The sequence below is a fragment of the Molossus molossus genome, unplaced genomic scaffold, assembly GCF_014108415.1.
Source record: "Molossus molossus isolate mMolMol1 unplaced genomic scaffold, mMolMol1.p scaffold_m16_p_32, whole genome shotgun sequence".
Lineage (NCBI taxonomy): Eukaryota > Metazoa > Chordata > Mammalia > Chiroptera > Molossidae > Molossus > Molossus molossus.
This window is the reverse complement of record NW_023425369.1, coordinates 1,052,634-1,076,036: the sequence shown is the minus strand read 5'-3', so window position 1 is coordinate 1,076,036 and position 23,403 is coordinate 1,052,634. Positions and strand designations below refer to the sequence as shown.

General features: G+C 42.9%; 1 protein-coding gene across 3 annotated transcripts in view; it reads right to left on the bottom strand.

Moving 5' to 3' along the window:
* The window catches only part of FAM107B (family with sequence similarity 107 member B), a 272,172-nt gene that overhangs the window by 3,788 nt on the left and 244,981 nt on the right, over nt 1–23,403 (bottom strand). For 2 of the 3 annotated variants that reach the window (XM_036281193.1, XM_036281195.1), the window contains 2 exons: nt 9,230–9,413; nt 72–222 (listed from right to left, as the gene is read on the bottom strand). In XM_036281193.1, the coding sequence (XP_036137086.1) occupies nt 72–222; nt 9,230–9,413 (335 nt within the window). Of the gene's footprint in view, nt 1–71; nt 223–9,229; nt 9,414–13,535; nt 13,677–23,403 lie in introns of those variants that run through there. The other variant, XM_036281194.1, reaches the window with a different exon arrangement.

The window sequence follows — 23,403 nt, the reverse complement described above, 5'->3', positions numbered from 1 at the left end:
AAAAAATATCCTTGGGTGAGTATTTAAAAAAACAAAACAAAAACAACCACTTTCTCCCCAGTCACCCCTACCTGCTCCAACTTCTGCTGCCGTTTTAATAGTTCTATTTCCAAGTCAGATTTCTTCTTCTGTGCTTCTTCTTCCTTCTGCTTTATTACTTGATCTCGTTTTCTCTTTTCCATTACCTTCTGCAGCTCCGGCTTATTCTGAGGGGCAAGACCCCTGCAAAAAAAAAAGCATTAACAAAATAAAAAAGTTGTAATCTAATGGACACCTCTTTTATAAATAGAAATTTAACTCATCAGCCACAGAAGAGGGGTCTAATGAATTAGCATGACTGTGACCCCTATTACCAGCTAACAGTCAACACTGGCGGTCTCGGAAATTCACAAGCATGGGAGAAAGGGCAAGAGAACCTTCCAAAAGTAAGCAAAATCCGTTCACTGAATAAAAGCATTTGGAGGGCCAGACACTAGGCTATACAAAGGAAGTTAGTGGGGGTGGGGTGGGCCGGGGAAGGTAGGGAACAGTATCATGCTCATTCGATGGGTGTGACGACCACCAAGATGGACATGGGCATGAGATGGCTTCCCCAGAAATTTAAACAGGAAAATGGCCAAAGTTCCAGATTTGTAGGAGGTTCTTTCATGTATAAAGGCATGTCCAAGGTTTCATCATCACTGGCCATGTAGAACTCTGAGCCCCCTACTCCCAGCCTAGTGATCCCTGCAGCTGAACCATTTCAGACGCATGGCTGACTTCTGACAATGCACGGCAGTCAGGCTCCAGGGAAGTCCAACATTTCTGAGGGATAACTTAGGCTACCATGTCTTCAAATGGGGAGAAACAAAACCAAAACTTAGGCCTAGCAACCCTCCATCTTAGAAGTCTGTGGCAAGTCAAGGAAAGACCACTCCCTAGCATTTCAGCCAGTCTCCACTACTTCTTATATAATTTCCACTTAATAGTAATATTTACTAAGAGCATTTAAAATGAAAATGAAACAAACCACAGAACAGTAAAAGTACCGTCAATCTCGGGGAGCAAAGGGTGTAAATGATGGTTAGCGAATTCACACTCATGCATTCACACACATGTACTTGACCGAACAGTAACTCGGGCTTTTCTGCTGCTGAAAACCTTGGACTGAGATGGGCCAGTGCACCTTCCACCACTTCCTGGTCTTGCTAATGACAACGGCCAGTCTGTACATCAGGGATGTCTACCTCGATGGCTTTTCTCCAAACAACTTGAATCAAGAAATGCGACTAATCAACTAATCATCTGAATAACTGTTAAATAAAGTAAACTTCCAAAATGTGTACTCTGGTTATAAGAATCTCAACCACACACTGGTCTCAATTTCTTTCAAGTTCACACTGTCACATCTGTAAACTAATCCTTAATATCTTACTTCCTCATTTATTTAGTTATAATCTTAAAATGCTAGCATCTCTCCAAGCTACATACTTTTAAAAATCACAATTATTTTTTTCAGTTGTTTACGGAAGATCAGTATATTCTGTCATTGAAAATAAAGGACACATAGTCAAAATAACATGTCTCCTCTTTCCCAATTTCATTAGCAAAACTTTTGGTAAAGAAAGAGAGGAAGGAAAGAGAGGAAGGAAGGAAGGAAGGAAAGAGAGGAAGGAAGGAAGGAAGGGAGGGAGGGAGGGAGGGAGGGAGGAAGGAAGGGAGGAAGGAAGGGAGGAAGGGAGGGAGGCAGGCAGGCATTAAATTCAACCAAATGTCCAATAAAACAAAAGAGACAGGTTACTTTTGTTTGTGATTTAATAATGGTTTCACAATTACTAAGGCTGTATGGGGGGGACAAAATGTATAAACAGACTATTCTGAAAATTAAATCTTTAATTAACACAGTAAACATTGCTCATGGTTATTGTCAATAAACCTAAGTGTCATTGAACAAACAGGAAACTTTGTTTGTAAATAATCTCATTACCCACTCAGTTTCATGAATATCAAAAAATCTCTATGACACTACAGACAAACTTCAGGGATTTAAATTTTAGGATTAAGGATTTAGCTATCTGCATAATTTAAATTTCAAACATTTTTCTTTTGCTGTATTTCATAGGCAAAATTGACCTCAACTGTTATTAAATTCTTCTGGATTATGCAAAAGCAATTGAACAAACTTTGATGTATGACACACTAAGCTGATATTCTATCCCAACATATGAATGGGTTTAATTAATATTCAGTATTCATTTTCTATTCAAAGATTTTACACAATGGAGGCAGTTAAGATAAAATATTTAGAAACAGAAAGCTCAGGAAATGGTGCTCCTATGATAAATGTTCTGCACTTGGAACAGTTGAGAAGTCATACAAATTTAGTTAATATTTTATCATAGCCGATCACTTAATCTGTGCTGAATGGAAAAAGTCAAGCAGATACTGCCTGTGTGAATCTCTGAGTCTAAAACTGGGTCACATGGAAAAGAGAAATGAGCTTCTCAAAATTTCGTAAAAACTACAATATCGTTCTGTGCGTGACAACAGTTGATTCTCTTTCATCAATTCTGACGTATACAATTAACAAGTACTTTTAATCCCTCTACGACTGACAGGTGCTAAGTCCTGAGGTCTTTGTACCACTCAAGACCAACAGTTACTTCTGAGCCTGCATGCTGTGACTATTATAGTGGGTTAAGCCAATTTTTAAGATTAATAAGTGCTCCTTGCACAAAAATAGGTTAGGAAACATATACATATATGTAAAATAAAAAGTGAAAGCACAGCCCTGGCTGGTTTGGCTCAGCGGTTAGAGCGTTGGTCCTCAGACCAGTGAGTCTCAGGTTTGATTCCAGTCAAGGGCACATACCTCGGTTGTGGTTCGTCCCTGGCCCTGGTTGGGGTCATGCAGGAGGTAACCAGTCAATGTGTCCCTCTCACACTGATGTTTCTCTCTCTCTCCCTCCTACTTTATCTGAACAAAAATGGAAAAATATCCTCAGGTGAGGATTTAAAAAAAGAAAAGAAAAAAAAGTGAAAGCACACCTGAATTCTCCTTATTACACAGATCTTGAAAGCACCACTTAACGTTGTATTTTTTTCTGTGCGAATGGTGGCCCGGAAAACTGAACAAGGTAGAGGCCTGGTCCCATGGACCCAGAGATAGCAGTGTGGTCTAGGCTCCTCCACCCTTTCTACCCCTTTACAAACAAAGCTCTTTCTTGTTCTTCTTAACATGTGCACAAGACATCACAATACAGACGTGCCATAAATTTGCCACTCTCATATTGATATGCATTTAGGTTGCTTCCAATAGTTCCCTATTAAAAGTAGTGAGGCAATGACCTTCCTTACACATTCATATTTGCATTCTTATGTAAGTATTGCTGTTGGCTATATTCACAGAAGTAGAATTGCTGGCTAAACGTCTGTATTTTATATTTCGATGTATATTGCCCAACTGCCCCCCCCCCCCCCCAAAAGGCCACAGCACTTTATATTTCCATCACCAGTGATAAAATATACAGACAACTCTTAGAGGCACATTTTACAATTCACATAAAGCACTGAATACACCCCGGGGCTGACAGAAAGGGTGCACATCCACTCCAGATTCACTTGAACCCATAAAAGTGAAACTGCCTCCTCACCTCAGAGGCCTGAGCTAGAGGCGAGGGCTGGACAGATCCTAACAGAACATGCTCCCCTGCCCACCCAGCCAAACATCTCCTGGCCTAATTTTTTTCTTAGGGTGGAGGTGGAGGGTGCATTTGGACTTCAAATCCTTGATCTTTAATCTTGGAATTTTCTGTGTGAATGGTGGCCCGGAAAACTGAGCATGGTCGAGGCCCTGCCCCCATGGACCCAGAGATAGCAGTGTAGTCTAGGCTCCTCCACCCTCGCCTGCCTTGCCTACATTTGTGACTGAACTATTTCTACCTGCGTGTATTCAAATGCAAATATTTTTATCTCAATTTCCTGTATTTTTCAATGTTGTACAGCAGTATTTATTGAGGAAATGCTCGTCTAGCAAAGCATGCCAAATGAAGATATGAATATCAACTAAAAACACAGAGAATAGCCCAGCTGGTGTGGCTCAGTGGATTGAGCGTCGTCCCATGGACTGGGAGGTCTTGGTTTGATTCCTGGTCAGGGCACATGCCTGGCCTGCAGGCTCAATCCCCAGTGGGGGGTGTGCAAGAGGCAGCTGATTAATGTTTCTCTCTCACATCAATGTTTCTAGTTCTCTCTAAAAAAAACGATCAATAAAAACATTTTAAAAAACAAAGAGAGAATAAAAACCACTGATTGTACAAGCCAAAGAACAAATTTTAGGAATGTGTTTGAATAGCTGGGTATTCCATATTTGCCCCCCAAAACTATTCTTGCAGAGACGACAGAACCTAAATCACAGAAATATTTTTAAAACCTCTTAAACACTAATCTTTCAACTTTATTTTTTTTATTTTTTAATCCTCACCCGAGGACATTTTTGCATTTTTTGTTCAGACAGAGCGGGAGGGAGAGAGAGGAAGAGAGAGAGAGAAACATCGATGTGAAGGGACACATCGAGTGGTTGCCACCCGCACGACCAACCAGGGCCGGGGACAAACTGCAACCGAGGTACGCGCCCTTAGCGGGAACCGAACCCGGGTCTCTCTGTACCGCAGGCCGACGCTCTAACCGCTGAGCCAAACCGGCCAGGGCTAATCTTTCAACTTTAAACAAACAAAACAAAAACTTTCCTCTTGCCAGGCTAGTGTGGCTCAGAGGTTGAGCATCAACCTATGCAACAGGAGGTCCCTGGTTCGATTCCCGATCAGGGCACATGCTTGGGTTGTAGGCTCAATCCCCATTATGGGGTGTGCAGGAGGCAGCCAACTGATGTCTTCCTCATCATTGATGTTTCTACTTCTCTCTCTCTCTCTCTCTCTCTCCCTTCCTCTCTCTGAAATCAATGAAAAAAAAAAATTTTTTTAAACCTGCCTCTTAGAATCTGCCCTTGTTATGTTATAGGGGAACACCTATAGAATCTAAGAATCTGAAAATGCTCTTAATCAGACCTTGTGGCAAACTGAGAGCAGATTGAAATGTAAAAACTTTTAACCTGAACCTTAGCTGGTCCAAAAGATAGCAAAGAGAAGAGAATCATGTACTTTAAAGAGCTTAGATTTCAGTTAGAAGACCTATGAAGTAGAGTATTTGTTCTCCTAAGTAGTTTGCTTTTATCTTATGATCTCTAAAGAGTAACTCGAAAAACTCTTTGAACTAACTGCTACAGGGCTTTGAGCCAAATTTTTGGCCATAGAGGGCAAAGGTCCAGGGCTCCAATGGAAAGCTTGTTTTGTGTTGCTCTCATTTCTGTCTTCCTCTCATTTCCTGATCCCTTTTCTAATTTTTATTATTACTATATTTGTTTAATCTCTGCCTTTAATTTAAACTCTTTAATTCTATGTTTATGTCTACCCTTTTTATTTAAAAAAACTAATGTGAAATCTTGAGAGGATCCCTTAGCTTGTTACTCTGAGTTTTTTCTTATTAACATGTCAAAGTAGGGTAACCCTAAGATAACACACACTGGATCACTGGAAAGATCACTGGATTGGACAAAAAAATATATGGAAAGGCCCTTTACAAATTATAGAAAGTAAAGAGACTTTCATTATGGTAAAAACCAGTAATCAAGTATAATTACCCTTTAACCAAATATATATATAGTGATGTGATACTTTCTATTTTCCAGCATTAAAATTTAGAAATGAAAACCCCATAGTCTCCAAAACGTATATGTGATAGAAAATGAATAAAAGAAGAAATTGCTTGAGGAGTTTTCACTCTAAAAATCAGTTGTAGCCCTGGCCAGTTTGGTTCAGCGGTTAGAGCGTCAGCCTGAGGTCCAGAGAGACCCGGGTTCGGTTCCCGCTAAGGGCACGTACCTCAGTTGCAGTTTGTCCCCGGCCCTGGATGGGTCATGTGGGTGGCAACCACTCGATGTGTCCCTTTCACATCGATGTTTCTCCCTCTCTCTCCCTCCCACTCTATCTGAACAAAAAATGGAAAAATGTCCTCGGGTGAGGATACAAAAATAATAATAATAAAAACCAGTTGTATTTCTAATAAGAGGACCCTACCAAACTAAGATTGTACATTGAAAAACCTGAAGACATAAGAGACATTCATTTGATTTTGAAATCTGCCTTTTTCTTTATTTTTCAAAGTGTACTTCTATAGCCAGACCAGACCTTTTCAAAGAAGAAGGGGGGGAAAGCAATGGGAATTTCCAGATGACACTACAAAGAAAGTAAAAGATGGTTAGGACTAATTGAGCACTTACTACATGCATTGTAATAGGTATTTATACATGCTATTATTTACTTTCATTTTTGTAAGATGTTTTTTCTTCCTATTTTATATATGAAGAAACAGATCTCAAGAAAGGGAACCTTGTCCAAGATCATGAAGTCACTTCTCTCTGACTTCAAAGCCCACATCCTCTCTACCCCATGGTACTTGAGGAAACACCAGCATTCTCCTAAATTAGTTGAGCTGGGACTGGCTAAAGAGTCACCTGTGCAAACAAAGAAAAGAAAGCATAACCCAGAGAAAGTCAGACAGAGGGTGTTCCATTTTCACAGAAACTGCTTATTCTAAAATATTTGGCAACAGATCCAATTGTACAATCCTACATATTTTACAGAGATATGACCTAGGCTACTGAATAAATTTTTGCGAATAATTTGTAGCCTATAATTCAGAAAACAGCTATTCTGCCAATTTTGGTTTTACCTTTGCCTACTCCATTCAAATCCCCTACTCAGTTCAGATATGGGAACTGAAGTCTAAGAGGTAAAGATAATTAGAAAACCATTTAGTTTAGAAAACCATTTAGCTACTCTTTTAAAAATTATCTTTATTGTTGAGAGTATTACAGATGTCCCCTCATTTTTCCCCCATTGATCCCCTCCACCCCGCCACTCCCCACCCAGGAACTCAACACACTATTGTCTGTGTGCATGGGTAGTGCATATATGCATATAAGTTCTTTGGTTAATCTCTTCCTGCCCCTTCTCCCTCCTTGCCTCTGAGATTCTTCAGTCAGTCTGCTGCTTGGAGTATATTAAATTTTCGATCATTCCCCCAAAATGCAGACTTACATAGGCAGAATTGTCTCTAAATTCTGTGGCCTATTTAGGAAATTATAGAGTCCTATTTTACTTTGGGCATGATGATAATGAATCCACTTTTTTCCTTTTATGTGACAAACACCAGTAGAAGCTAAGCACTATGAAAGGATCAAACTTGAGCATTCAATTTCTAAACATTAACCCAGCAACATGCTGGTGAGCACTGGGACCAAAAGGGAGTAAGTCATATTCCCACAATCTAAAGCAGAACATTTATCCTGCCAAAGTCCATTTGGATATTTATAACACCATTCAAGGGCCATACAAAATTATCAACTTAAAAATTAGTCTGCAATATTTGGTCAGGCTAATTTGGTGAAGACTGTGATGTTAGCTGGTATTGATTTCTCGGGTCTAATGTGGCCCACCGGCCAGACATTCCTTACCCCTGATCTAGAGGGAGGATGTGATCTAGAGGGAGGATGTGATCTAGAGGGAGGATGTGTTTACAAAGAGTTCCTAGAACAGGAGTTCTGCCAGAGGTCCAGTTGAGAAGACTGCTATAAAAATACCCCCTTATAACGCAGGAGGGGGTTAGGAGCAGGAAGGAGGGGGTCAAGGGCGAAAAAAGGGAGACATCTGTAATACTTTCAACAATAAAAAAAAGTAACTGAGTATTATACAGCAAAAAAAAAAAAAAAAGCCCCCTCATTACCTTTAAAAGATCAACTGTTTCATTCTGAAGATCTGAAAACAGTTCTAAATGAAGCTTAACATATCTCAAAGGAGGTAACTTTGTATCCTAATGAATAAAATACCTTTGTACCCTCTGTTCTCCCAGTCTCCAGGTCCTGACCAGCATCACTTAAAAAGCAGAGTGGTCCGCCCTGGCCGGTTTGGCTCAGCGGTTAGAGCGTCCGCCTGCGGTCCGGAGAGGCCCGGGTTCGGTTCCCGCTAAGGGCATGTACCTCGGTTGCAGTTTGTCCCCGGCCCTGGTTGGTCGTGCGGGTGGCAGCCACTCGATGTGTCCCTTTCACATCGATGTTTCCCTCTCTCTCTCTTCGTCTCTCTCCCTCCCACTCTGTCTGTACAAAAAATGGAAAAATGTCCTCGGATGAGGATTAAAAAAAAAAAAAAAAAAAAAAAGCAGAGTGGTCCAATCCAACATCCAAAATGATTTATGACATTGGGGGAACTAACAAATGGTTTACGAAGAAAACAGAAGATAAATGTTTTACTCCTTTCTTTTTTTTTGTTTTGTTCAGATAGAGCGGGAGGGAGAGAGAGGAAGAGAGAGAGAGAGAACAAACTGCAACCAAGGTACATGCCCCTAGCGGGAACCGAACCCCGGTGGTCTCTCTGTACCGCAGGCCGAAGCTCCAACCGCTGAGCCAAACCGACCAGGGCTGTTTTACTCCTTTCCACAACAATTAACAGTAATACAAATGATAATAGTGCTAATTAAAACATTGCTTAAAAACAAAGAAAAAAAAGAGTGTTCTTTAAAAAAAAAAAAATTGATTTGAGAGAGAGAGCTGGGAGAGGGGGAGAGAGAAGGAAACATTAAATGGGAGCTGTACAGCTGGAAATCAACCCGAGAAACCTGGATATGTGCCCCGCCCAGAAATCGAACCTGCCACCTGTTGATGTAGGGGACGACACCCCAACCAACTGAGCCACACAGGCCAGAGCAAGAAATAGTGTTCTTATCTACTGTTAATAACTGATATGGTTCTAGAGACTTCCACCTGCTACTCACAAATGCTAACGCAGGCAATATTCACATATATAAGGGAAAAGTACAAAATTTCTCTTTGACTTAGGACACTACTCTCTTTTATCCTCAGTCCAGACCCTTCCGCCCATGTGTTAAAATCGGCATCAGTTTGAGAAGGGGACACAGCACTGCAGACTGATGAGCAACACTGGTGGCGGCAGCTGCGCCTGCTGCTCCTTCACTTCAAGGAGGGACGTCCTGGCTCGGGGATCCAGAAGGGATAAGGAAGCCTCAAGTATAGTTAAGAAACAAAAAATTCTTTGAAGCTTTGTAAACATAATTAAAATTAAATCTAGTTACCTTACAAGCCCCCCTGAGAGCAACTCTGCTCAAGAAAGCATCTTACCTTTTCTGATTCATAAGAAGTTCTCTGTGAAGATCTTGATGGTTGCGGGATGTTTTGACAGGATTGACGAGTTTCTGAGGCCTGATTAGTTCAGGATTGTCATCTTCTATATAGTCTGGCTCGGCCATGATGTTTCTTGAAATGAAATACGGGTCCTTAAGGTCAGGATCCTCAAATGGGCTGTCTGAAACAAAAAGACGAGACTCACTTGTGGTCTTTTCTGAGAGGACAAACCGCACAAATGCAGAGGCCCAGCACAGCTGTGCACGGTGCGCATGCTGAACACATTGTCGTCCTCCATGGAGTGAGAGGTCCTGGTTCAATTCCCAGTCAGGGCACATGCCTGCGTTGTGGGCTCGATCCCCAATGGGGGTGTGCAGGAGGCAGCCGACTGATGTATCGCTCTCACATCTCTCTCTCAAAAAATCAATAAAAATATATCAAAAAATTTTTTTTTCTGAGGCTTTGTGAAAATAAGTGGGGGGGGGGGGGTAAAGAAGAAGAAAGAATTTCCATAGTGTTCTGTGCTGCCTATGACTAAAGCAAATAATCCCCTAACCTGGCCCTGATCCCCAGTCACACCTTGAATTTCAGGTCACAAAGGACATTTCTACCACCACATCTAAAGACCAACTCAACCCCACATGTTGGGGTGCTCTGTGAATATATGTTATACTTAATGAGAGAGAAGAAAATAAATACTCATTGGGGGCCAGATCTGGGAGGAACTTTTGTACTTCCATCGCAAAAGGCGATTTAAAAAAGGATAACCACAGGCTTCTGTCTATTCGTTGCAAGAGCTAGAACCACTTCTTCCCCAGTTTTGCTTCCCCAGGTTCAGCAAAGTGCCTGGTACATGGTAGAAGCTGAATAAATGCTAAACTAAATCAGATCTGCACTAAACAGAAAAAGTGGAGAGGTCCTTCATGAGCATGCTCCTAGACAGAAGAACGGCTCCATCTTTCTTTCAGCTCATGAAATCAAACATCTGAGGAAAGTGTGTGTGTGTGTTTACACATGAGATAGGGGTGACAGGAGGAGAAACACAGGGTGTGCTTCCACAGACTCTGGCATGGTGAGGGGGGCACTGGAAAATAACAAAGATGTATACAAAACAAAAAAACAACCAGGTCCAGTTGCCATTAGCTACAAGCAGGAGTTTTGGTTTCAAAGTCATCAGTGATGTTCTCCTGAATCCCTAAACTGTCCCAAGACACACTGCCATACTCTAATACATCCAGTAAGAAATGCTGTTCCAAGTGGCAGCCAGCAATGACCTGGTGCTTTAGATACAGCACTTACGGGTGTGTGACCACATCTGAGCCTAATAGGAACCCTAAAGGCAGAATTAGAACATTCATTTTACAGACAACAAAATGGAGAAACAAAAACTAAGTAATTTGTCCATGCTAATATTGCCAGTAGTGTAATGAAAGAGAATAAAAATGAATGTCCTCTGATCTCAAAATCTATGCTCTGTCTACCAAATTATGAAGCTATTACTTTTGTAGAAAAATATTGTGACAATAAAGAGAATAAACATCCAAAGAATAATCAATGAAAACAGAAAAATGTAGACATGTCATTGTTTATAGATTTTCAGTATAATCAAGGCTCAAAATTACCAAATGATTATACACATAAAAAAAAAAAAATTACACCAGACATTCCTTAAACACTTTCTCCACTGATCTTTTTTTTTAATCCTCACCCGAGGATATTTTTTCCATTTATCTTCAGACAGAGTGGAAAGGAGGGAGAGAGACAGAGAGAAACGTTGATGTGATAGAGCCACATCGACTGGTTGCCTCCTGCACAACCCTATCCAGGGCCAGGGGCCAACCACAACCGAGGTACATGCTCTTGTCCAGAATTGAACCTGTGACTCTTTGGTCCGTGGGCCGATGCTTTAACAGCTGAGCCAAACTGGCCAGGGCTGCATTGATCTTTTAAATAAGAATGCCTTCAACTTTCCCCAAATGGAGGAGTACGAACCTTGTACATGCTGAGTCAGTGATCCCATCCCTGCCAGCCCGTCTCTGATATGCTCTCAGAAAAATGTAGTCCTCAGTTGAAAATAAAATGTACCATACAGCCCTCTCTGCAGTCCCCACTGTCTTTAAAAGCTAACAGCAGTTTCATTCTAGTTAATCTTTAAACGAGAAGGCTTATATGCTTCCATAAGAGGATCTGTTTCTCTGCCCTAAACCATGTGATAATCTCCAAGACACCAAATCAAAGGAGATCACTGCCAGTATTACAGTGGAGGAGGGGAAGCGCTGTGGATGTGTAGGAAAAGAGCATTCTGGACAGAGGGAACAGCCCATGCAAAGGCCATATGGCAGTACGCCTGATAGGTATGAGGAATAGCAAAGTCAGTTTGTAAGGACTCTGGCTTTCACCCTGAGGGACAATGGGGAGCCAGCCATTCAGGGTTATGAGAAGAAAAGTGACATGATCTGACTCATGTTTTTAAAAGGTCACTCTAGTTACTGAGTTTAGAACAGACGAAGAAGGCAAGGAAGGAATCAGGGAGACAGCTATTACAGTAATGCAGGTGAGAGATGGCTTAGACCAGAATGGCTACAGGGCAGGTCACAATGCATTTTGAAGGTGAAGCCTCTGGGATTTCCTGCAGGACTGGAGATAAGGTGTGAAATCAGGGATGACTAGGTTTCTGGCCTGAGCAACTAGATTATCATTGTTTAGGTGGGCATGCTATGAGCGGAGCAGACAGAAGATGAGATCAGGAGTTCAACATGGGACAAACTGAGGTTGAGATGTCTGCTAGACACCTCCAGCGGTGACAGAGAGAAGGCAAAGGCAGTTAATACTCAAACCCTGGGCAACTCTTTCCTTGTCTAACTGATTTGACCTCCATGGTCCCTGACTTTCCCGTGCCCCTCCTCTGCCTCTCCATTCCCTATTCCCACAAGCAGAGGCAGCACAAGATCCCACTCCCAGTCTTTCCTGAAGGCCAGCGCCAGGATACAGGTATGTCTTAGGCCTTGGAGCAAAGAGGTGGGTTGAGCTTTTAGTGTGTAGAATGACAAGGTTTCTGCCCTGGCCAGTGTGGCTCAGTTGGTTGGGCACTGTCCCATGCACCAAAAGGTCGCTGGTTCGATTCCAGGTCAGGGAACATGCCCAGGTTTTGGACTCGATCCCTGGTAGGGGGTGGTGCAGGAGGCAGCCTATGGATGTTTTTCTCTCTCTCTCTCTCTCTCCCCCTCCTCTCTAAAAATCAATTATATATATATATATATATATATTTTTTAAGGCTTCAGTTCTGAGTCTAGGAAACAAGTTCTAGGTTGGGTTATTTCTCCTGATTTCTATTTAGATTTCTTGTCTAGTAAGCCCTTCTTCTCCTACAGGACCAGTGTAGTAAGATGGGCCTCAGCCTGTCTCTTACTGGTGGGTGGGGCTGGAGGAGTTCTGCTGTAAAAGAAGGTGCAAACATTTTCCTTCTTTCTCACTGGTTTGCCCTGCTTCACAAGGGGAGTTGGGGAAGAGGGCATGGAAGCCCCTGGGTCTGAGTCAAGTGTGCAGACTTTTAAGACTGCCTGTGGCCCAGGCCGGAGTCCTCGTACCCCTCATGCAGTAGACCACACTGGGATCCAGGAAAGGTCACTTAGTAAGGGACACTGAACTGACCGGGAGCAACCTCTGTCACACTGTGTGCACACAGGAGTGGGGGTGGCTGGGCTTCTGGCCACTTCTCAGTGACTTTCCCCCTGGAGCCATGGCCAACATGTGGCAATAATCACCTAAATGACCCTGGTTCAACTTTCTTCCCTTTATGTTCCTCACTGCCACCAAGGCTGGAAAGTGCCACTCTGACCCTAAGGGAGCTCTTCCGTCGCACAGACCCTGTCCTGATGGAATGGAAAGGAGAGCTCTCCCTGTGTTCGCACAGGGCTCTGCCTTCCTCACCAGCACCTACCTCTGCAGCATGGCTCCCTCCAGCAGGGGTGCTGATCCTCTTCCTACCCATCCCTGGACTGCCACAGCCAAATCTCACTCACCCCTTCAGATCCAGATAAATGTCAAATCTTCCACGAAGCCTTTCCTAATATCCCAGATGCAGTAAAACACTCTGACCTCTAAACATCTGTGGAATTTTTTGTTCCCTTTGCCTAGTATTCACTGATCTCCACCTTGTATATTATAGCAATACATTTATAAATCCTATCATCTCTTCACTACAAAGACTGTATCTGGTTTATATCCACATTCCTCAGTCCACTTGGACTGGGTCAATAAATACTAATTACTTAAATGAAGTAACAAAGTCACAGTTAACTACCAGTAGAGGGAGCCCATGACCTGTCAAGTCCAGAGCAGCAGGAATGTGGAGTTGGGAGGACAAGCCTTTCCTCACTGAGCAAGAGGCCTGATAGGAAAGCTGAGACACAAGTGTCTGGAAATAAAAGCACTTTGTCAGTGGTTATTATTATTACTACAAGAAACATTCTTCCAGAAAGAAACATGAAGACATTCTTATCATATTCACTCCTCTGGTCAAGTAAATGATTCATAAAGTAATTTATTTATTTATTTATTTATTTTATTTAATTTTATTATTATTATTATTTTTATCCTCACCCTAGGACATTTTTCCAATTTTTGAACAGATAGAGTGGGAGGGAGAGAGAGGGAGAGAAACATCGACGTGAAGGGACACATCGAGTGGCTGCCACCCGCACGACCAACCAGGGCCGGGGACAAACTGCAACCGAAATACGTGCCCTTAGCGGGAACCGAACCCGGGTCTCTCCAGACCACAGGCCGACGCTCTAACCGCTGAGCCAAACCGGCCAGGGCAAGTAATTTATTTTTAAAGTATCAAATTAATGAAAACAAAACAAAACAAAACAAAACAAAAAACTAGTGTCAACTCAGTGTAAGAGAAAGAAAACTGGCTTGAGATCTCGGGCAAAGTGTAACAACTCCCTTAACCCTCAGTTCTCCCGTATGTAAAAATGAGTGTGGTTGCAAGAACTGGCTGAAACACGATGTGAGTATTCTGTATAATAAAACCCTGGCACATCTGTGAGAAATCAGCCAGTGGAAGCTACTATTAGCCAAACTCTGTAACCAACATCATCCCATATTTTATTTAACAGTCTAGGAAAACATGTACACAAAACTCCAATTTTCTAGGTCTTGGTTTCTTCAAAAACATTAAGAGTTCAACTAAATGACCCACAGGTCTTCTCACTGGTAAGCTTCAATAGTCCTAAGACCCATTTGTGATATACACATAAAGACCTGTCTGGAGCCCTGGCCAGTGCGGTACAATGGTTAGAGCGTTAGCCCGAGCAGCAAGGGATCATGGGTTCGATTTCCGGTCAAGGGCACGTACCTGGATTGTAGGTTTGATCTCTGGCCTGGCGGGGGTACATGTGGGAGGCAACCAATCGATGTGTCTCTCTTACATTGATGTTTCTCTCTCTCCTCTCTCCCTCCCTTCCACTCTCTCTAAAGAAACAAAAAACAGAAAATCAATGAAAGGAAAAAAAAGAGAGAGAACCTTCTAGACAGTGTAAAAAGGTCTATTATGCCTTCATAGTGCTACACGGAGTTCTGAATGTCTCCAGCTAGATTATAAGGCTGTATGTAGCAAGAAAACAGACAAGCCTGATGGTGAGGGCCTGTTGAGGTGGAGGGGACTCAAAGATTTTAAGCAGCTGAATAATAACAAAGAATTGCATTTTAGACAGATACTATAAATATGCACTGAAAATGCCACCTGTTGGAATTCTGCCATTAAGTTCTGTGAATCAATAAATGATGCCATTACTAAACTCCACTCTCGCAAAGGATAAGGAAATTCCATCCTTATAGATGGATCTGGAGTCTTGCTTTTCTTTTTCTTTTTCCCCTTCCAGAGGTGCATTTTGGGCCCAGCTCTATGCATATCCTGGGTATTCTGTGTGAATTGCTTTTCAGAGGTTAATAAACATTGCCACAGAAAAATTTTACAACTAGGCTAATAAACATTTATTACATATGAGTTTTCCATCATACTAGTTTGACTTCAGTTGTTCACTTGCATATTTTTACATCAAAAAGGTAAAATTTAAAACCTCATCCTATGAGATTTAAAAATCAGAACTTAGAGGTTATGTTAAATTTCATGTTCAATGATTTGACTTTGGGTGGTGGGCACACAATGCAATATACAGATCATGTATCAAAGAAATGTATACTTGAAATCTATATAATCCTAACTGACCAGTGTTACCCCAATACATTTAATTAAAAAAATCTAATTGTACTTTGAAGCACTAATAGTTGAATCCTTTTTCAAACAATACCCGAAGCATAGCAATGTATACATTTTTCAGGTGTTCTATAACCAATCAAAGCTCAACAATTAAACTTTTGTATTGCTACTACTAGAAAGTTAAAAGTCATTCCAAGAGATTCTTTAAGACAATCTGTTTCCCAGGCTGTCTCTAATACATCCTAGCAATCCCTTGACAATATCTAAGAGGTCCAAGTCACTTTTGATTGCAGGCCAACAAACTCTAGGCCTAGGTCAGCCTGAATGTTTGGGAAAGGCTCTCCCTGGACCCCCAGCCACTTGCTCAGCACCCACAGTTCCCAGTAGGGAGAGTGCAGTGCGGAGAAAAGAGAGCAGAATGAATTAAGGTGGGAATGTCTCCCAAAAAGCAAATCCTTTTGCTGACAGACTCCTGACTTGCCTGACCCTGAGGTAAACCTAAAATTCAGTCTTGGGACCAGGAAACAGTGACACCATCTGGTACCCATACACACTGGACAAATGCCACAGGCCCTTTAGGATCACAGACCCAAGCTAAGGCTAACTACAAGTGCCGCCCAACCAGAGTGACCTACACCAGCGCAGGAACGTGACTTTTCCCATCTGCCAGCCCCACTGCTGCTGGAGCTCCAAACTCTCAGCAAACTGGCTGTAAATATGCCGCCGTACAAACGTCAAACAGTGAAGCTCTTGAGAAAATATCAAAAGTGTTTTCTCATCAGTTTTTTTCATTGCCACCCCCCCCCCATGTGTTTTTACAGAAAAGGCACATATTTTATATTTCAAAAGTGAGAAAAGAGGCAAGAAACCTCAGGAAGACAGAACACATGCAATAGCAAAGATAAGCTGGCCTGGGTGAGGTGAGACCAGTAGGTGGCGACGGCCCCACAAATAACTAGGTGTCCCTTAGCACCTCAGCCAGGAGCACTGCGGCCTCACCAGGGACCCCAGCACTGTGAGTAAAAGTACACACGGAAAGCATTAGAGATACGACATAAAAGGAATCTATTTTGAAGTCAGTGTGTGTCTGCCCCTCATGTTGTATACAAGCTTCTCCCCATTATTTCATCCTCACACCAGCCCTATGAGGTAGGGGTTATTATTCACAATAATCTACGAAGGAGACTCGGACAGCTTCAAGAACATGGGCTTCAAGTCACACTGACGAAGTCTAAATTCCAGCTTCTTAACTCACTGTACATGTGCCTCTGGGCACGTTTCCTCCCCAGTTTCAAAAAAAAAGAACAGCAGGTGATCTCATAGGGTTGTTATGATGAGCAAATGAGGAATGCACACCAAATGCAGTGCTAGAAATAGTACACCTTCAGTGACCGTCACCTGTGTTAGTGCTGTTATTGGCAATAAATAACAAAACCAGGATTTGAACTTGAGTCTATCTGATTCCAAACGGATGCTCTTTAAGCATTCCATTCTCTGGACTGAAATAATGAGGGAGAAGAACCAGGTTTCACTTTAACAGGATGATTTTCTCCATCTCTCCAAAAGATTGTAGAAGCTTTCAAACATCATAGCTTTATAATCCCAAACAGAAAACATCTTTGTTGAAGGCCATGAAAAAGTGAGGATGAAAGTCAGGAAAGACATAAATATTAATATAAGAATGTTCATAGCAGTGCCAGTGCTAACAGCCCCAAACTGGAAGCAATCAAAATGTCCATTATCAGTCAGATACATTGGAATACTACACAGCAATGAGAATAATGAGACAACAGCTACAAGCAACCGCATGGCTGAATTTCACAAATAAAACATTGAGCAAAAGAAGCTAGACACAAAAGAGTCCATACTGGATGAATCCATGAATATAATGTTCAAAAACAGGCAAAACCAACCTTTGGTGTTAGGTAGCACAATAATGGTTATCTTGGGAGTGAACAGAGAGTGGAATGGGATAAAAGGGGCTTCTGGGGGGCTGGTAATACTGTTTCCTGATACAAGTTCTGGTTACACAGGTGTGCTCACTCTGAATATTCACCAATCAGTACATTTTATTGACTTCTATGCTTCTATCTAGAGATCATTTTGTTCTTGCTAGATTACTACAATCTTGTTATTTCTTCCACCTTAAACCGTGTGCAGTCCACAGAAGTACTACAGTATAATGTAAAAGCGAACCAGATTTGAAGACCACCTATCTTGGATAGGAACCCCGGTTATACTTACCAGATATATGATTTTGTACAAATTACTATACCTGAATCTTGATTTCCTCAACTGTAAATCAGAACCCGCATATGTGCCTTTGCAGACTTGTAATAAGCATTAAAGAAAACTTACGGAAAACATTTACCATACACGGTACTTGCCCATGTGGCAGATGCTCAATAAACTAGTCCCAACAAATCAGTTCACTAATAACTCTCCATTAATCAATGTCCTATCAAAGTAAAAATGGCTGGCCATACACTACCAGTATGCTAGTTGAGATCAAGTTTAATAAGAATAAACCCAATCTTGGTCTCGGCACATTTTTCCAGTTTGGACTTAGATGGGTGACAGAGAGGAACCGGGAGAGAAAAAGTGGAGGAGGGGGAGGAAAGGAAATCCCTGATAGGCAAGGCCAAAGCACAGAGAGGAGCATGCAGCCTGAGTCCTCCAAGCCTCGAAAATCCTGATAATGCCCTAATCTCTGTGCTTTGGTCTTATCTGCACAACTAAGTGGCTCTTATTTCTTAGTAATGGTGTAAATAACTATTCTGAACACACGGGATTATATAAATGAGGTTTCTACAAAAACATAATGTCTCTTAGGTTAGCCCAATATAAAGAGTTTAACTCTTAAACTTTGCTGCTCTCCAAGGCTGAGTATCTGAAGCGTAACTTACATGGAGGCAGAGGCCGGCATACACAGGGCTTGGACTCCTTTCTCAAGCATCGTAAAGGCCTGGTCGTGCCAGAGGCAAGGGAATGTGAACTGTGGATGATGATGTGAGTTGGACATCTATCTCTACCACTAAACCAGGAAAGCAGGAAGAGGAAGATGATGGAGATTAGCCTGTAGTGGCTGAATTTGTGGGTGAGCAACCAGAACATGTAAAGCAGATACAAATTTTTCATTCTAGTGCCAAATGGAAGCTCTGGGAGGCCACAGTGAGGATCTATCTTCACACAGACATTTCCATCATAAGTCCTCCATTTGTCTCCTCCAAGGAGAGTCTGCCATGATACCCCAAGTCCTTCTCCACCTAGGAGGGTCCATCATAACACCCCAAGTCCTCTCCACCTAGGAGGGCCCATCATAGTTCCTCAGATACCTCTCCCCAAAGAACAGTCCATAACAACTCCTGACTCATCTCAACCTAGAAGGACTTTTCCTTGGACACATCGCAGCTCAGAAGGACCCATCATGACTCCCCTGATTTGGCTCCTAATGTTCCTCATTCACTGCCCAGAACCAAAAGCAGTAAAGCCCCAGAAAGAACCTCTAGCAAAACTTCTCCATATTGGGAGGGGCCAGGAACCTCTCATCCTTCAGTCTGAAGTAGAGCAAATATGAGTATGACTCAAACCTCTCTCAATGGAAAAAGCAAGCAAAATTCCATTGCAGAAATAAACAGCATGATTCTAAAGGCTCTTCACCCAGCCATAGGCAATTTCATACAAGTTCTTCACCTAGAAGATAGCACAGTCACACATTGGACCTTCTTCCTACCCAAGTGGCAATTGGAACACACCTGATTCAGGTCTGTTGCCTCCACGGAACAGGCCTAGACACCAGAGCTCTGCTTGCGACCTCTCTCCACCCAAGAGGAAACAGAGGGCCACATCCTCTGGTTCTAACCTGTCTCCACCTTGAAGGGCTAGGCCTCTGGGAAAAAAGGCTGCACAGATGTATTCTGTGGCTTAAACTGGGTTGCTGTTAACTGACATATAGCAAGAGCAGCAGGAACTCAAGAAATGGGACCAAGAAATCATGGCATTTAAAGCTAAATTCCAATGTGCTGAAGCCATTATTTCGAGAGAAGCCTGATCATAAGAGGAATTTAAAACTGGCATATTTAGAGCAAAGGAGAAAAGCAGAAGATTCAGAGAGAGATGAGCTGTGTGTCCAATGGGGAAAGGTACTTGTCCAGAGCCAGCAGCAACAAAATGTGGAGGATATAATAAAGGAAATGCACTATATTGGCCCACTATATTGATGAAAATTTGGATCAGATGCTAAGAGAACAAGAGAAAGAGGGGGACCCCATGGCCAACTTTATGAAGAAGAGTAAGGCCAAGGAGAACAAGAAAGTGAGACCTCGCTCACAGTGGCCCAGAATCTACTCCCAACAGATTCAGTATGTGGCCTGGGCATTGCTGGAATGAAGTGGACAGATCCAATGGATCTGAACAGAAGCACTCTGCCAGGCTTGCCAGCAAGAAGGCCTGAGAGAGGAACTACCGAGTGACATGTTGAGGATGTGTAACTTTTCGGAGGCTGTGGGGTGGCTGTGGATTGTGATAGTGGACATAGGGTGGCCAGATGTCCAGCTGTAACAGATGTCTTTGCTAATAATCAGGGTCTATACAGACCAGCAACTTGTTGAATGCTAATTCTGACCACTAGCATTTGAGAAGAAAAATATTTGAGATCTGATGCTTAGACTGAGACACCTGTGACTTCTCAGGTGTGTGCCTTAACATGGCCATTGTTGCTGGCTTTCAGAAGAAACACTGATTTCTGTGTCCCAGGGTTTGCTCCTGGTTAGGTTTTTTCTTAATAAAAAAACATATATATATATATATATATATTTAAAGAATTAGCTCAGAGATGGAATCAACTGGGTTCTGATGATTGACTGGGTTTTAAAGTTGAAAGAAAATCCTAGGACAATTAGCTGTCTTCTCACTTTAGGCAGATACAGGAACACAGAAAGAAAGCCAGTTTGGAGTGAAAAGTTATGCATATTATTAGTAATTCTGCAGATCAGTAAAGATATCAGGAGAGCTACATGTCACTAAATGCTTTTCTGATTTTTGCCTCACACCCCACCCTGCCCCACACAAAGAATTTAACTCTTCATCATCAAGTAAATCTTACCAATGTTCACAATTTACTTATCCCCCTCCCCCCAATCCCTCCTGAAATCTGAACTAAGACCCACTGGTGGATAACAATACTATCAAAAAGCCAAAACAGAAAGCAGTCAGATCTTTTTAGAGGTATATTTTGCATACTGCTCAATTCAAGGCTGTGGAAAAGAGTGAGCACATAAGCAATGGGTGGAGAACAGATAACAAGAATGTCCTAAAAAAGCACTGCAATAGTTTATGCTTCTGCCTTTCCCTCTATTACTGGTACCATACACAAAGCTTGCTGCTCTTATACATTTCAAATTGAGTTTCTATACTATTAACAATGCATCTGCACTCACATCTAACATAAAAATTACTCAAATGCATACAAGGGATATCCAGAAAGTAAGCAATGGAGGCAGGGGCCCAGAGAGCACTTATACCGAGGTTGGGTGCCTGAGACCCTGCTGGCGCCAGACCAGAAGAAAGTGATGCTGACAGTCAACAAAGGGAAGTTTGGGTTGTTGGACTAATCTGAGTTTGCTGGAAAGTTGCATATTTAGCTAACTTTGAAAAGTGTGAAGACAAAATCTAAAGAGAAAACCAAAACCAAAAGAAAAAACACGGGGGGTGGGGGAGTGAGAAAAAAGAAGTCTCCCTAGGTAGAATAAAATTAATATAAAACAAATAAAAATTCACTAAGTTGCTGGATTGCCGTGGAAGTGGAAATGGTTAAAGAGGTACATGAAATCTTACAGGGCTCTAGCCAACTCTAACATCCTCCTCCCCTGGCAGGCTGATCCTTGGTGGTTTTCTCACTCAGATACCCTCCGCCTCCAGGGCAGATCCCAGGATTCCCTGCTAGACTGCAGTACTATGGCCCTAGTTCTGTGCATGGTGAGTGATGGGGAGAGAAATGGCCCTCAGCCCTGGCCAACAGCAGCCCACCTCTGACATTTGGCATCACCACAGTGGGTGGTGACACGAAGCACAGCTGGATAAAGGCAGCCCATACCACAGAGCTTGTCAGAGCCCCCCAGTTTCTCAGTTCTGCATGTCCCAGCCTTCTTAGTCCTCTCTGAAGCACAAAATGGTTTCTTAACCAAACACAAGCATTTGGGCTTATTCCCAAGAAAAAGGTTGGGCAAGTCCTAGAGATATTTATTTCAACCTGGAATGGCCTTAGCAAATATCCTCCTTACCAACTGCTATCTACTGGGCAGATGTTCTTTCGAATACAAGGTCCTGTGTGCTGGTCTCAAGGTCTGTCTGAGGCAGGATAGTAAGTTAGGAAAATTACTTGGCAACTTGAATGGGGAAACAGACAGATGAACAAACTGGCCAAGCAATTTACAGCCAGATGCAGGTCACCAGGGCGGAAAGCCCCAGCTGTCTAGCAATGGGCAAAACTGGTGCCAGACCCCCGCCCCTTGCAGTGTGGCCTTTCCTCCCCTGGATATCACTGGTCATGTAGTTTGGACACTCCCCTGACCTTTCCTCCCTAGAGATAACATTTAGGCCTCAGTTGTAGCTCAACTCTAGGTCCAGAAAAGCAGCAAAAGCAGGCCAGAGATGCCAAGACCAGCTGCAACAACTATGACCCCCTGCCCTGGTACTGACCAGTCAGTGGAGAATCGACCCTGAAAGGGCACAACTGAAAAAGCTGATGAATATTCTATTGAGATCCTCCCCTAAACTCCCTGCCTTTAAAACCCTCAAGACGAAGGACCCTTTCCCTACCCCCTTTTCTTCCCCTACAGGTGTGCATCTCCTAGAATCTAAGGGACCCCATGACACTAACAACCAAGGGAGCAGTGGGCAGTGGCAGCACATCCCAGGCTAAGCCCCTGAACCTGTCCCCAAGACCCCCTTTCCTTTAGACTTTTCAGTAAGCCAAAGCTGCCCCTCCTCGGCTCATTTCTTTCCTATAACATTTCTAGAGAGCCAAAGCAACTCCGCCTAGGCTGTCTCCTGTTGCTTATTCTGTCCTAAGCCCTTCCATGTTTCACTGTCCCCAGCTTTAATAAATGTTCTCTCAAAATCACCAGGACTCATGTTGTGAAATCTTTCCTGCACAAAGTCAAGAACCCACACACTACAGGCTGGCCCTAGGCAGACCCTGCTACAGGCCTGGTCCCTTTCCAACAACATGTCTCCAAGGGCTGTTATCTGTGAGGTAGCCAAGGAAAAAAGCCACACATCATTAACAAAAACATGACAGAAAACACTGCAAGGAACACTGTCTGAGCAGTGTGCACCACCTGCTTAACAGTCCACATTCAGGAGCTGTCCTCAGGGCTCCCAGGGCTCCTGACTTCTTAGGGTACACTCCCCTTAGCCCCTCCCTGGAATTCAAGGCCACTGTCAGTCTCCTCGAGTTGAATGGCAGCCGCCTGGACAACCCTCTCCTGGTTCTCCCCCTAACCTGTCCACCCAAGCGTCCTCCTCCCCTCAGTCTGTTGGTACCAACAGTTCAGGAACAGGCTCTGGCCCTGCACTCTTCTCTCTGTCTTGCCTTTGGAGGCCCCACATGCCCTTGGCCCTTCCACTAGGGGAGCGATTTCTATAGTGTGTGTGATGCTTACCTCTCAGGAGTCTTCCCATGGCCACTCCTCCAGAGCCATCCCCTGCTCATCTGGACAACCGAGTACAATTTGACTCGATCTCCCTCCCTCCCCCACAAATTTGACACTTACCATGAGTCAATTTTTCATGTGTCTCCATGTTGTCTTCCTTCGAGGGTGTCCTTTCGAAAGGACAAGACCTCTGACTGACTGAAATCACTCCACACAGCTCTAGCACCTGCCTCATACATAAGCCATACAGTAGCCACATGGTGACTAGTTGACACAGAACTGATAGAAAG